The following is a 13603-nucleotide window of genomic DNA, read 5'->3' as shown; positions in this document are numbered from 1 at the left end:
TCTCTCTCTCTCTCTCTCTCTCTCTCTCTCTCTCTGCACAAGCATATTATTCAATGTTTCAAGTGTTATTATAAATTTCACGTTGTCTTTTATTTTCTTTATATTCTCTATAAAAAAATATATATATAAAGACTGATATTTTGATACTTTATCTATTATATATATATATATATATATATATATATTATACTAATAGTTTTGTTTTATCTGTTGATAGAGAGTTTTAGTTTTCGATTGTTTTTTCCCTTGTGTTGCCGTTGTTGACCGTGACCCCCTCTCTTTGAAATTTAGCTGTAATGTTGTATCATATATCTTTGCATACATACACAATATAGGAACTGGAAAGGAACAACAACAAAAAAGTCCTGGGTTTCTTGTGATGGTTGCCTGAATATTCAAGGTTTGTTTATTTCGTTTGTTTTGTGTTAAGGTCTTTTTTGATGAATGACCCATTGTTGGTTTCTTTCAGATTAACGGATAAACAGACTCCGAGTTCTCTTCCATTTGAAGTAAAGTTTTGTTTTTTCGGATAAAAAAACTGTTCCTTTGTTCTTATTGCTGAACCAGTTTCTTTTCTTACTGCAATCCTTAGAATTTGGGGGTTTTCGCTTTTTGTTCATTGGAGTGTTTCTGGTGATTTGGGTTTATTTAGTTAAAATTTTGGGACTTGATAATCTTGCCCCCTTCCTTTTTTTCTTCTTCTTGTTTGGTGGGTGAGGAAGTATAGGAAAATGAAAGGGAAATCTGGGATTCATGGGAATTTCTTCGTTTTGAACACTGGAGCTAAAATCCCTGCCATTGGTCTTGGAACATGGCAGAGCGGAGGAGACCTCTGTGTTGACGCCGTAAAAACAGCATTGTCCGTCGGCTACCGACACGTAGATTGTGCGCATCTCTACGGCAATGAGATCGAAGTTGGCGAAGCTTTGAACGAAGCTTTCAAAGGATCCTTGAAAAGAGAGGATGTTTTTTTAACCTCGAAGCTTTATTGTACCATGAATTCTCTTAATAAGATTGAGAATTATGTTAGGGTGTCTCTTAAGAATCTTGGGGTCTCCTATTTGGATCTTTATTTGATGCATTGGCCCGAGAGCTCCGGTTTCGGCGATGCCACTGATCCGCCATTGAAGTCTGGGAGTGAGCATAGGCAGTTTTTGAATCGGCTGAAGAAGGTGTGGAAGGCCATGGAAGGCTTAGTTGATTCCGGTTTGGTTCGAGCTATCGGTGTTAGCAATTTCGGTGTTAATCAGATCAAAGAACTGCTTAAATTCGCCAAAATTGTACCTGCAGTTAATCAGGTATGACAGATTTCACCCTTTTTTTTCAACTTCGGATTTATTGTGTTTTTCTATCTTTTTGTAGATTTGTTAACAAGTTTACTGTGAAGTAAATTCATAACTAGTTATGGAACCGGATCGAAAACCTCATTGCTATTACTCTGAAACTTTTGTGTGCATATTTGTCCATAGGTTAATTCGGAAATGTAATTATTGGAATAATTGTTGGAGACTCAAATGGTAGATCTGAAATCAGGAACTTTTGCTTGCATTTACTTAGCTAGAGGTTTCTAAATTCTCTTCTTATTTGTCGAGTTAGGAGGTCGGAGTCGTGAGCTCCGGTACTCTGGTATGACAAAAGATGATGAAAGATATCAACTCTCTGTAGAATCAATAGAGAAAATAGTCTCGTAGTATTTTATTCATCAATGGAAAAGGGTTATATATACACAGGCTAGTATATCTAAATTAAGTAACTAAATATATTACGATTAGTGGAATATATACTTTTCCTAAAAGTTAGCCTAATAATCTGTAACACTCCCCCTCACGTTGGATCATAGATATTAATCATGCCCAGCTTGTTACATAGATAATTGATCTGGATTCCATTGAGACCCTTTGTGAAAATATCTCCCAGTTGTTCTCCAGCCTTCACGTATCCAGTAGTGACCAGACCTTGTTGTATCTTCTCGCGAATGAAATGACAGTCAATCTCAATATGTTTAGTTCGTTCATGGAAGACAAGGTTGGAAGCAATATGAAACGTAGCTTAATTATCACACCAGAGTTTTGTTGGTACTTAGACTTCAATTCCTACTTCATTGAGGAGCTGATATACCCATATAATTTCACATACGGACTTGGGCATTGCTCTGTATTCAACTTCAGCACTGGATCGTGAGACCACATTCTGTTTCTAACTTTTCCATGAAACCAAGTTACCACCAACAAACGCACAGTATCCCGAGGTAGATCTTTTGTCTTCCTTGCATCCTGCCCAATCTGAGTCTGAAAAAATTCGATCCTAGTATGACCATGATTGCTATATAAAATTCCACGTCTAGGGGCACTTTTCAGATAATGCAAAACTTGTTCTACTGCTTTCCAATGATCAACAGTTGGAGAGGACATAAACTGACTCAAAACACTTACCGGATACGCAATATCAGGACGTGTTATCGTAAGATAGTTCAGTTTTCCAATAATTCGCCTGTACTTCTCAGGATCATCAAAAGATTCTCCTTCTTTGGTTAATTGTAGATTAGGAACCATTGGAGTGCTACAAGGTTTAGCACCTAATTTTTCCATTTCTGATAATAAATCAAGCACATGTTTTCTTCGGGATATAAAGATTCTTCTTTTACTCCTATTCACCTCAACTCCCAAGAAATACTTTAGCATCCCCAAATCTTTGGTGTGGAACTGAGTGTGAAGAAAGAACTTCAGAGATGAAATTCTGCTAGCGTCATTTCAATAGATAACGATATCATCTAGATAGACCACTAACAAGATAATGCATCCATCAGACTTTCTAAAGAAAACAAAATGGTCTGACTCGCTTTTCTGCATCCCGAACTTCTCAATAGCCTGACTAAATTTCCCAAACCAAGCTCGAGGACTTTGTTTCAAGCTGTATAGAGATTTCTTCAGACGACATACTTTCCCATACTCTCCCTGAGCAACAAAACCGGGTGGTTGTTCCATATACACCTCCTTCTGAAGATCACCATAAAAAAGACATTCTTTATATCCAACTGATGCAAAGACTAATCAAAACTAGCTGCAAGAGAGATAAATAGTCGAACAGAGGCTAGTTTAGCAACTGGAGAAAATGTATCATAATAATCCACTCCATAGGTCTGAGCAAAACCTTTGGCAACAAGACGAGCTTTCAATTGATTAACAAAGCCATCAGCATTGAATTTGACAGGAAATACCCATTTTCACCCAATAGCTTGTTTATCAGTGGGCAAAGGTACCAAGGTCCACGTACCTTTGTCATCTAGAGTAGTCATCTCCTTAACCATAGCTGTACGCCATCCAGGATGAGGTAATGCCTCTCGAATAGTTGAATCTGCATCCGACGTTCGAGGCAAACTTTATTAGTGTATGCATTAGAATATTTGTTTATGTTGTAGTTGGCAGGCGGTTGTTCGGAAGTTTGATTGATAATCACAGTTATTGGCCTTTATTGTTCTCGTTTATTGCTCTCCATTTTGGGAATTCCATATCTGCTGAAATTCTTCAACAAGGTGTATAACTAATTCATACCTTTTTAATAGGTGGAGTTGCATCCATTTTGGAGGCAAGATGAACTGGTGAGGTTCTGCCAATTGAAGGGTATCCATGTATCGGCTCACACACCTCTAGGAGTACCTGCTTCAAGTCCCGGAGTGTCCGATAGTGGATCAGGTGGGGAAGATGAACCCGGAACTCCTCGGATTTCATTCCGGAGGTCTAGATCAGTACATGGACCGATGCTGAAATTGTCAGTGGTTGGAGAGATAGCAGATAGGCACAAAAAGACACCTGAGCAGGTATGCCTTTTATAGCAATGTAATCTATATTTTAACTTTTCTATGTTTCTTCGGACCTAAAGTAGGCTATTCGAAATTGTCGATGATATGTTGACCTCATTCATCAATGTAAGACATCAACAACTTAGTGAAATTGGAGAAAAAAAAGTTCCGGACTCATTGAAACTTCGAACCACTCTGAAACTGATAGTAGCCAACAAATGAGACATGCATTTGAAAAATGAATTCAACTATTCGTTTCTATGTTTGAGTGACTCCTAACTCGAGCATTAGGTGAAAGATACAGTCACAAACACAATTTCATTATGTTTAGATTAGTACTAGAGTATGAAAGTGCATAAATATATAATGAAGGCTTATAAATACAATATTTAAATGTGTCTAACTCAGGATCTACTCAAACTCGAGAGCTACACAGTAGATGAAAGAGCTTGGTTAGAGCCCATGTTTTGTCACTTATCGAACTAAATGAATACCTTTAGCATAAATTTTAATCTTGTTTGTTGACTTATTGAGCAAAGGTTTAGCAGTAGGTGAATTCATCTTGTTTGCAACAAATTAAAGAGCTTGTTTATGGTTATAGTGTATAAGCTTAAAGGACAGCTTGATCAAAGTTACTGAAGTTGTTTGTTTGTCTTTTATTTCCCCAAGGAAAAGTCATTTTTATAATTTTTATTGCGGGTTAATCTTTCGAAGGAGCACGAAAGTGCTATTAAAGGAAAATATCGATATCTTCATGGGAGAAAACAAAGTTCCATCTTGTAGGATTCACTTTTATATGCTTCAATGGTGTTCCATTTTGTGCAATATTTTCAAACTAGTTGCCATTCTGCATCAACCATCAAATGTAAGGAGACCCCCTACCCGACGCTTACCATATGTTTTATGGTTAAAATTGTTGAATCTCTAGGTCAGTCTTGTATGTTCAACTGCTTGAACGTTTAGCTTATGAATAATTTCTGTAGTAACCAACTTTGGATTAAAGCTTGAGCTTATCTCTGGAGCTCGATAAGCTTTCCCAAGTCTATCTTGATCATAACATCCATCTTTATATTTCCCGAGCTTGATAATCTCTAGGTGAGTATCGGGTATGAGTATGTATCGAACAGGGGCATGTTCATTGGTTCTTAGTTTTTTCATGTATCTGAAAGGCCTGTGGAGGGTCATATCTCTATGTTCATGTCTAAATATGTGTTGGAAATGTCTGCTGCATTGCTCATTCGTAGGTAATTCTACGGTGGGGGTTTCAAAGAGGAACCAGTGTCCTACCATGTAGCCTAAAACCCGACAGGATAAAGCAAAATATCGACATATTCAACTGGTCTCTGTCGGACGACGAGTGGAACCGCATGAATCAGATTGAACCACAGGTATGTTTATTCGGAGATGGTCCTCTGAACAAGCTCTCCGATAGAGGACTTATGTTTGGTAGCAGTCCTCTTCAAGCTGTCCGCGAAACGGAAGACGATGCCGAATCGAACACCTAATATGTTGCTAGCATGTCGATGTGGTTGCACCGATATAAATATTTGCTGTTGTGGTTGGTGACGATGATGAATAGAAAATTAAAGACATTGTTATTGTTCCTTAGTGGCAGCGTTTACTTTTATATGAACAAATTCTGTTACGTGTAATTTCTGCAAATCTGTTTTGCTTGTAAAAACATCAATTACCAATGGAAATTTTCAAGACCATAGTTGTTAAAAAGATGGTTTTTAATTATTACAACCGTCAAGTTTGATTTGAAGCTTATTATACGTATAATCTTTTTAACAGTATATATTTATTTTTAACTTATTGACAACGTATATTTAAACATAATTGAAATCATTTAATAAATTCATTTTATAGATGTGTTATATTCATATTAATATTGTATATAAAATAATAAATCATATCAGAAATATCGAATTCGATTAACATAGAATGGGAAATAGTTGACCATGTGACTACCATAGAACTGACCAAAAACTCGACATTATAAAGGTAAGTTAGAGCAATAAGTTGCTTGTTTTCCACCCTATTGACCAAGATTTTGGTGTTTAGAAAAATGTATAATTCAATGGTATCGCATGCAATCAATGTTAATGGAAACTGTCATACTCATATCTCGTATACCTTTCCATACACCAGATGTCACATCACTTTATAAAACTTTTTGTTATTTAAAAACCCGTAAAATTTTATTTCAATTTGAACTACTACAAAATATGATATTCATAGAAGTAGAATACTACAACTATCACTTAAGTACATTACAAAATATTTACTTTAGTTTAATTACATGTCAACTAAGTTCTCAAAATGAATAAGATTATCATAATGTTACTGATGAGTCAACCTTTAATTGATGAAAGCTGCTTCTATTGTTGCATTCCTTATGCAACTAATCTTTGCCTTTACCTACGCGTGAAATCAACACACGTTAAGTATTTACTTAGTGAGAAGTAATACTGTAAAGATATTACGATTATACAACATTATCTTATGAATACTGAATGAAGAATTTGATTGCATCATTTTTAAGGACCGGTTAAGCCCTACTCAGTTAGACCATAATTCTTTCATACCATCATAGAAATTATTCTTAGTATGACCATCATATCTATCCTTCTGTATATTTTCCCTATTATTCCTTAATTTTCCCTATGTACATTAAATGTGAAAGTACTATATATGTATTGTACTAAGGTGCCAATTGATCATGTATCTTTTATAATCATTATGGTTGCACCTTAATTACTGTTAATACACCGTTTTATATTTTCATTTGAGCATCTTTTCATGCCCATTATGTTTTGTTTACGTTATATATATATATATATATATATATATATATCATCCCTTAATAACACTTATGCATCATTCATATCACCATACATTATAATTCCTTTCGTCTTTTACCTAAAGGTATTTAGCCTTTCATCTAACTTGCATATTTGACATTTTTCTGTCAAATGCACAGCTAGTCCATTATTCTTTTACTCAACAGTGTTTAACCATTCATCTAACTGACATAATTGACATCTTTTTGTCAAATGCACATCTAGGTCATTCATCTTTTACTCAACGATATTTAACCGTTCATCTAACTGACATAATTGACACATTTCTGCCAAATGCACAACTAGGTCATTCATCTTTTACTCAACGATATTTAACCGTTCATCTAACTGGCATAATTGACACCTTTTTGTCAAATGCACAGTTAGGCTATTCATCTTTTACTCAACAGTATTTAACCGTTCATTTAACTGGCATAATTGACACATTTCTATCAAATGCACATTTAGGCCTCAAAGGCACTTCGCCTTTCATCTAACTGACATAATTGACACCTTTCTGTCAAATGCATAGTTAGGCTTCAAAGACACTTAGCCTTTCATCTAACTGGCATAATTGACACATTTCTGTCAAATGCACGATTAAGCCTAAAAAACACTTAGCCTTTCATCTAACTGGCATAATTGACACATTTTTGTCAAATGCACAGTTAGGCCTCAAATATTTTATTTTAGACCAATTTCTACTATAATAATAATAATTCATAATATCAATTACCCCTTTCAATCATTATACATTCTATGGTTTATACCTATAGTGCCCATACAATAATCCTAAATTTTTACTATAATTTACGTGGATTACTCACCCACTAACAATACGACAATTCACCTTCTTATTATGAACTTTTGATAATTGCATATATTTCCCATACAAAACTCCATACACTTAATATAAATTTCTTAGTTCGCACATATAGTACCCATACGAAAATTCATACACTTAGTATGAATTTCTTAGTTTACACACAAAGTGCCCATACGAAAATTCATACACTTAGTATGCATTTCTTAGTTTTGCACACAAAGTGCTCATACGGAAATTCATACACTTAGTATGAATTTCTTAGGTTTTTGCACACTTAGTGCTATTTGGTAATCACCATACTTACATTAATAAATCATAAAACTATGACTACCGTAACATATACATACATAATTAAATGCATTCACCTAGATTGCCTCGTTATTGTATCCAAAATGCAAAGTTGATTACTCAGGTACTTTGCCTTTGTCTTTAGTTTTACTTGACTCACGAGCTTGATTTCGATCTACTCAAGCATATAATAAAGACACGAACAATATCAATTGTTAGTATTTTTGCTAACAATTATACTCAAACGTTACTCGAGAGTACATATTATTAACTTTTCTACAACAATATCAACCTATTTTAAAATTTATGGCTCCTCAGTATCGATATCCCTACCATGGTATCGATACTACCATACTATGGTACCGGTATCATATTATGGTATCGATACCATTTTCGCATTCTGTTTTGAAATGGTATCGATAACTTTCCTTCGGTATCGATACTCCCTCTTCGGTATCGATACTGATTGAATCAATATCGATACTACTCAGCTGATTTATCCCATTTTAGCCTATAATATCGGTACTGTTCTATAGTACCAATACCCGTGCCCAGATTTTCAGTTTTAACCCGATTATTAGCAAAATGGGGTAAAATTTCGTTATATTTACACCCAACAATACTATTTAACTCTTTCCTACTTATCTATACTAACTTTCCTCCATTTAGTTACTTAAAACATCTAGCATCTTTCAATATCATTTGATTCTAAGAATCACACCACATTTTCTAACATGTTTTTAAACCCATCCAATACCACCAATCTCTTATTTGCATATTTGACAAGTCAAATATACTAACAAACATCATTAAAAACTCATATTCTAACTTATATTCTAACATAACACTCAAAAACCCATTTTCTTCAATCTCTGTTATTTCATCCATAACTTAGTTTTTTTAATCATTCCTTAAGTTTCTATTATACTCAATGCTTCAAAAGCCAACAAAAAAACGAAAGAATAAACTAGTAAATTGAAACTTACCTTTAGTTATGGAGGAGAGCTTTTTCATGGGAAGAGAAAGAAGAAAAAGATGATAACTTTTGGTAACCTATTCTCCCTTCCCCTTTACTTATATCTTATTAAAATAAATTTTAAATTCATTTTTCTTTTAAAGGACCAAAATGCCCTCATAATCTTCCATTGCTACAATTTATTCTAAATCATTATTTTAAATCATTCTCATGTTTTATCAATTTGTTAAATAAATCTTCAAATTTTAAATTCTTTCAATAAAGTCTTTGATTCGATATTTGGGGTATTACAGAAACTATGGCTGCAAATAGTTTGGTTTCCTTTTCTTTGAAAATAAATTATAGGTAATTTGTAACATTTTAAAAATATACATATTTAAATCAATTGAATGAGCTCAATGATAAAAGAAAATATTATTCTTCATAGAGGATCTAGATTCGAGTAGCTACATCTTTAGGATGAGTGCGCGATGTTAATAGACTAAAAGAATATTGAATAAATATTACATTATAATTATTTCAGACTATTAAAAAAATAAAAATATATTTTATTTTTCGTAAAATGTCTATTTTAGAAAAAAAATTGAGTGTGCATTCATTAAATTATTTTATTTTATCACTGAATCAAAAATTTCTCCATCGTTTGGAACAAAAAATCTTCACTTAATCCAACTGCCAATGTAAGTCTGCAAGGTTTTTCTAACCTAACCAAACCAGACCACCTAAACTAGGAAACCATAACAACATTCTAAACGCTAATTCAAATGGTAAAAATTCACTTTATTAAACATTTTTCATATGATTCACTACCAGCAGGGATGGACAAAACGAGCTGACGGCTCCCGAAAACTTCAAATTCTCATATAATTTAGATATTTTGTATTGATAATTTATTTTCATTCATAAAATTTTATAAATTCATCCCTTAAAATTTTTTAATTTCACCTCCTAATATAAAATCTGACCCTTGTCACTGACTACAAAAATATGTTCTTTGAAATAGAAATTCGTCATTGCAGCTCAGTGAAACCTTTGTTAACAAATATTCTTGAAACACAAAATCCAGTGTTTTTTACAATGCAGTTGACATATCAAACTCTACATTTCGAATCAAAATTTATTTTATTTTACATTGTGGAAGCAGGCATTTGATCATCTCCCAAAGTAAGAATGTGAACAATCGTACAAAAGTTTTCCCACAAAATTTGTGTTAGATCCCTCCAAAATCAGATAATATTTACAAAAGGATCATGTCACTACGAAAAACTTCAGCTTCTGCAACAATGGACGTTTGAGAAATATTTCATCCTGTACAACCAAAGTTTCCCATAGTTGCTCCGCGGAGCTACATGCCGACGTCGACGTTGTCGAGCCTAGAAACCAGCTGCTGCATCGTAGGCTGTACTTTAGGACTTTCGCTTAAACAAAGGCATGCGATGTCAAGAACCCGCAGCATTTCCTTTTAGTGCAGCTTGTCATAGATTAATGGATCAAAAACCTCACTCTCCTTGTGTTCCATCTTCACGTGAATCACCCAAGAGATCAAATCCCGACATCCTTTCGGCTTGCACATGTCCATCGGCCTTTTCCCGGTCAGAAACTCCAAAAGCACGACCCCGAAACTGTACACGTCGCCTCTGTAGGTTGCAGCGGACGCCTGACCATACTCGGGAGGAATGTAGCCCAATGTGCCCACAAGATCAGTGGTTACATGTGTATCATAGGGAAGTATGAGCCTTGCGAGACCGAAATCCGCCAAGTGTGCTTTAAAATTCTTGTCTAAAAGATTGTTACTCAACTTTATATCTCTGTGAAGAATATGAGGCTCACATGACTGATGCAAGTAAGCTAGACCCCTGGCTGCATCTTATGCGATTTGCAGCCTCGTTACCATCGACCTTCTCGTGCAACCAAAAGTCAAAATTGCTATTTTCCATGAAAGAATATATTAGTAGCCTGTCAGTTTTTGGGATGCAATACCCTTGTAGGTGGACAAGATTTGGATGTTGAGCTCTTGAAAGTGCTTCAACTTCGGCATGGAATTTTCTATCCATCTGACCGCAATCACCCGAAAGCCGTTTAATTGCATCCTTACGACCATCGGGGAGGATGCCTCTGTAAATCAGACCGAAGCCCCCACAACCGATGATATTTGCTTGGTCAAAATTGTTGGTCGATTTCAAAAGGTCGTCTATTGACAACTCTTTTCAGGTTTCCATATTTTGGAAGAGGACCACTAGCCTTGAACCGGTTTCTTCTGGATCTTTATCGTTCGAGTCAGGGTCGACCTCTCTCTCAGGATCGACCTCATTGCGGTAATTCACACGCAACACAATCACAAGCAGAAGACCAAGCAGAAGAACTGTCCCGAAAAAGATTCCAACAACCATTCCAACAATGGTACCTCTGTTGTTCCTACTTGATCTTCTCGGAGACTCATCAGGATCTTCGCCAGTAGTAACATCTTGACAATGGGACCAGTGCTCACCACAAAGATTGTTCCTGTCAAAGCTCGAACTCGGAAACGTCGGAAATTGACCTCCGGAAGGGATCTTCCCATTAATCTGGTTACATGCAACATAAAAATGGACAGAAAACTGAGACTTTGCAGCGAAGACGGTATGGTCCCCGATAAGTCATTATGAGATAAGTCGAGAATCTCCAAGCTGGTCATCCCGGACAAATTTTCCGGAATCGGTCCAGAGAAATTATTCAACTTCAAATCAAACACATAAAGTTTTTTCAGATTCCCAAACTCTGGCCAAATTGGTCCACTAAGAAAGTTGAGACCAAAGTCGAGTGTTGGAGGAAAACTCCAAATTTGATTATACTGCAGTCCCCTTGCAGTTTCATTCCTTTTCATGAAGAAAACAAAATCCGGGGAAGGGTCCTCCAGTGAGATATTTCTATAAATGAGGCTCGGTAATTCGGTCAAACTCTTCGGAATCTGTCCGGTAAACAAATTGTTCGATAAGTTGACGTAAAACAGATCCGTAAAGCTTCCTATCGACGACGGGATCGTTCCAACCAAATGGTTCCTGACAAATCCAACAACTGCAAACCAGTACTATTTCTCAACCATTCAGCCCACAATTTGCAATAACCAAAACCTTCAAGTTCTCGAAATGCAGATCAGGATCATCAGGCATGTTTCATCATGGAAATTCAAGGTGAGGACCAAAGTAGTCAGATTCTGACACTGATTCAGAATTCGAAGAGCAGATGACAGATTCCGGATGCTCGAATTCGAGGGGGAAAGAGAAGAGAGGCTATGGAATTCTCTGAAACTCTCGGGGACTTGGTCACCGAACTTATTCTTGGCAAGATTGACATTTTCCAATTGTCTACACAAGGGAAGATTATCAGGCACAGGACCAGTAAACTTATTGGTAGCTAAATCAAGTGAGTTCAAAGCAACCATAGCTGAACAATTAAGAACTATAGGACCATCCATTGAATTGTTCCTCAAATTTAACAAACTAATGGTCGGACAATTCGACAATGAACTTGGAATTCCACCGGTAAACTGATTTGAGTAAGCAACAAGAAACTGAAAATCATGAAGCTGACTGAACACATCCGGGATTTCTCCAGAAAAATTGTTTGAAGAAACATCTAAACGAACAAGTTTAGAGAGATTAGCAATATCAGGACTAAGCTTCCCATCAAAGTTGTTGTTTTGAAGCTCCAAAAGGCTCAAATTTCGAAGCAGAAAGATGCCTTATGATATCCCTCCAGTGAGATCATTCATGCCGAGAGAAAGTTGCTCCCAGGAAGAAGAAGTTCCAAGCCCTGGTGGAATATTACCAGAGAAATAGCCCACTTCCAAATTTATTAACCAAATTCGAGTCGAATTAACACATATATGTGAAGGAAGGGGATCATCCAAGGAATTCGAAGAAATTTGAAGGATTTGAATTGATGGAAGGTTGATGCTTTCCGGGATTTGTCCAGAGAACCCATTGTAGCTCAAATCAAGTTGCTCCAAATTTGGCATATGAAACAAAGACAGTGGCAATGAGTCCTTAAGGAAATTGTGGGAAAGATTGAGAGTTTTAAGCTGATCCAAACCAGCTAAAGAATATGATAATTTTCCTGACAATCTTTCCCTGGAAAGTTCCAACTTGCACTACAGCAAAACTGTACATTTACGGCATTTTTTTATACCTATAGCGGCGTTTTTAAGCGCCGCAAAAAACACATGCGGCGCTATAACAAACGCCGCAAAAAGCGCCGCTGCAAATAGCGTCGCTAAAGTTCGCGGCGTTTGGTAACAAAAAACGTCGCAATAGGTAACGATATATAGCGGCGTTTGTCCAACAAATGCCGCAATAGGTGTTGATATTTGGTGGCTTTTTCCAACAAACGCCGCAATAGGTGTTGAGATTTAGCGGCGTTTTTCCAACAAACGCCGCAATATGTGTTGAGATTTAGCGGCGTTTTTTCCACAAATGCCGCAATAGGTGTTGATATTTAGCGGCGTTTTGTCCACAAACGCCGCAATAGGTCTTGATATTTAGCGGCGTTTTTCCCACAAATACCGCAAAAGATCTGGTATATAGCGGCGTTTTAAGATACAAACGCCGCTAATTACCTCTCTATAGCTAAAAGAAATTGATTTTGCAAATTAAAACTAATTTGTCAAATGTTGTTTTCTACTCTTTTATTACCCAAATTTAACTTGTAGCATTTTCCAATAAACTTGACATCAATAACAACAAACTTAAAATCCATAACAAGAAAAATGAAATCCATAATAATAAATCAAAGTTTACATTAACGTAAAATATAATGTAGTTCAACATTATTAACTATAATAAACAATAATATCTAAGATATTTTGTTTCTAATCTTACACATTCTTCAAAACT

General features: G+C 35.8%; 1 protein-coding gene and 1 pseudogene across 1 annotated transcript; one reads left to right on the top strand and one right to left on the bottom strand.

Annotated features, from left to right (window-relative positions):
• Window positions 1-496: 496 nt before the first annotated feature.
• LOC120121965 (aldo-keto reductase family 4 member C10-like) lies at window positions 497-5382 on the top strand. The gene is made up of 3 exons (XM_039141225.1): window positions 497-1298; window positions 3563-3817; window positions 5044-5382. Exons 1-3 carry the CDS (start codon window positions 732-734, stop codon window positions 5302-5304), a joined length of 1083 nt encoding a protein of 360 aa, XP_038997156.1. The 5' UTR covers window positions 497-731; the 3' UTR covers window positions 5305-5382.
• Window positions 5383-9912: 4530 nt separating this feature from the next.
• The window catches only part of LOC120122157, a 44389-nt pseudogene continuing 40698 nt past the window's right edge, over window positions 9913-13603 (bottom strand).

This window comes from Hibiscus syriacus, unplaced genomic scaffold (genome assembly GCF_006381635.1).
Source record: "Hibiscus syriacus cultivar Baekdansim isolate YM2019G1 unplaced genomic scaffold, ASM638163v2 tig00110384_pilon, whole genome shotgun sequence".
Taxonomy (NCBI): Eukaryota; Viridiplantae; Streptophyta; class Magnoliopsida; order Malvales; family Malvaceae; genus Hibiscus; species Hibiscus syriacus.
The sequence above is the reverse complement of the archived record's forward strand: the minus strand, read 5'-3'. Positions and strand labels throughout refer to the sequence as shown.

Coding starts and splice junctions, on each gene's coding strand:
- LOC120121965 (XM_039141225.1), top strand. CDS start 732: ATGAAAGGGAAATCTGGGATTCATGGGAATTTCTTCGTTTTGAACACT. Junction 1,299..3,562: donor TTGTACCTGCAGTTAATCAG/GTATGACAGATT, acceptor CCTTTTTAATAG/GTGGAGTTGCATCCATTTTG. Junction 3,818..5,043: donor ACAAAAAGACACCTGAGCAG/GTATGCCTTTTA, acceptor GCTCATTCGTAG/GTAATTCTACGGTGGGGGTT.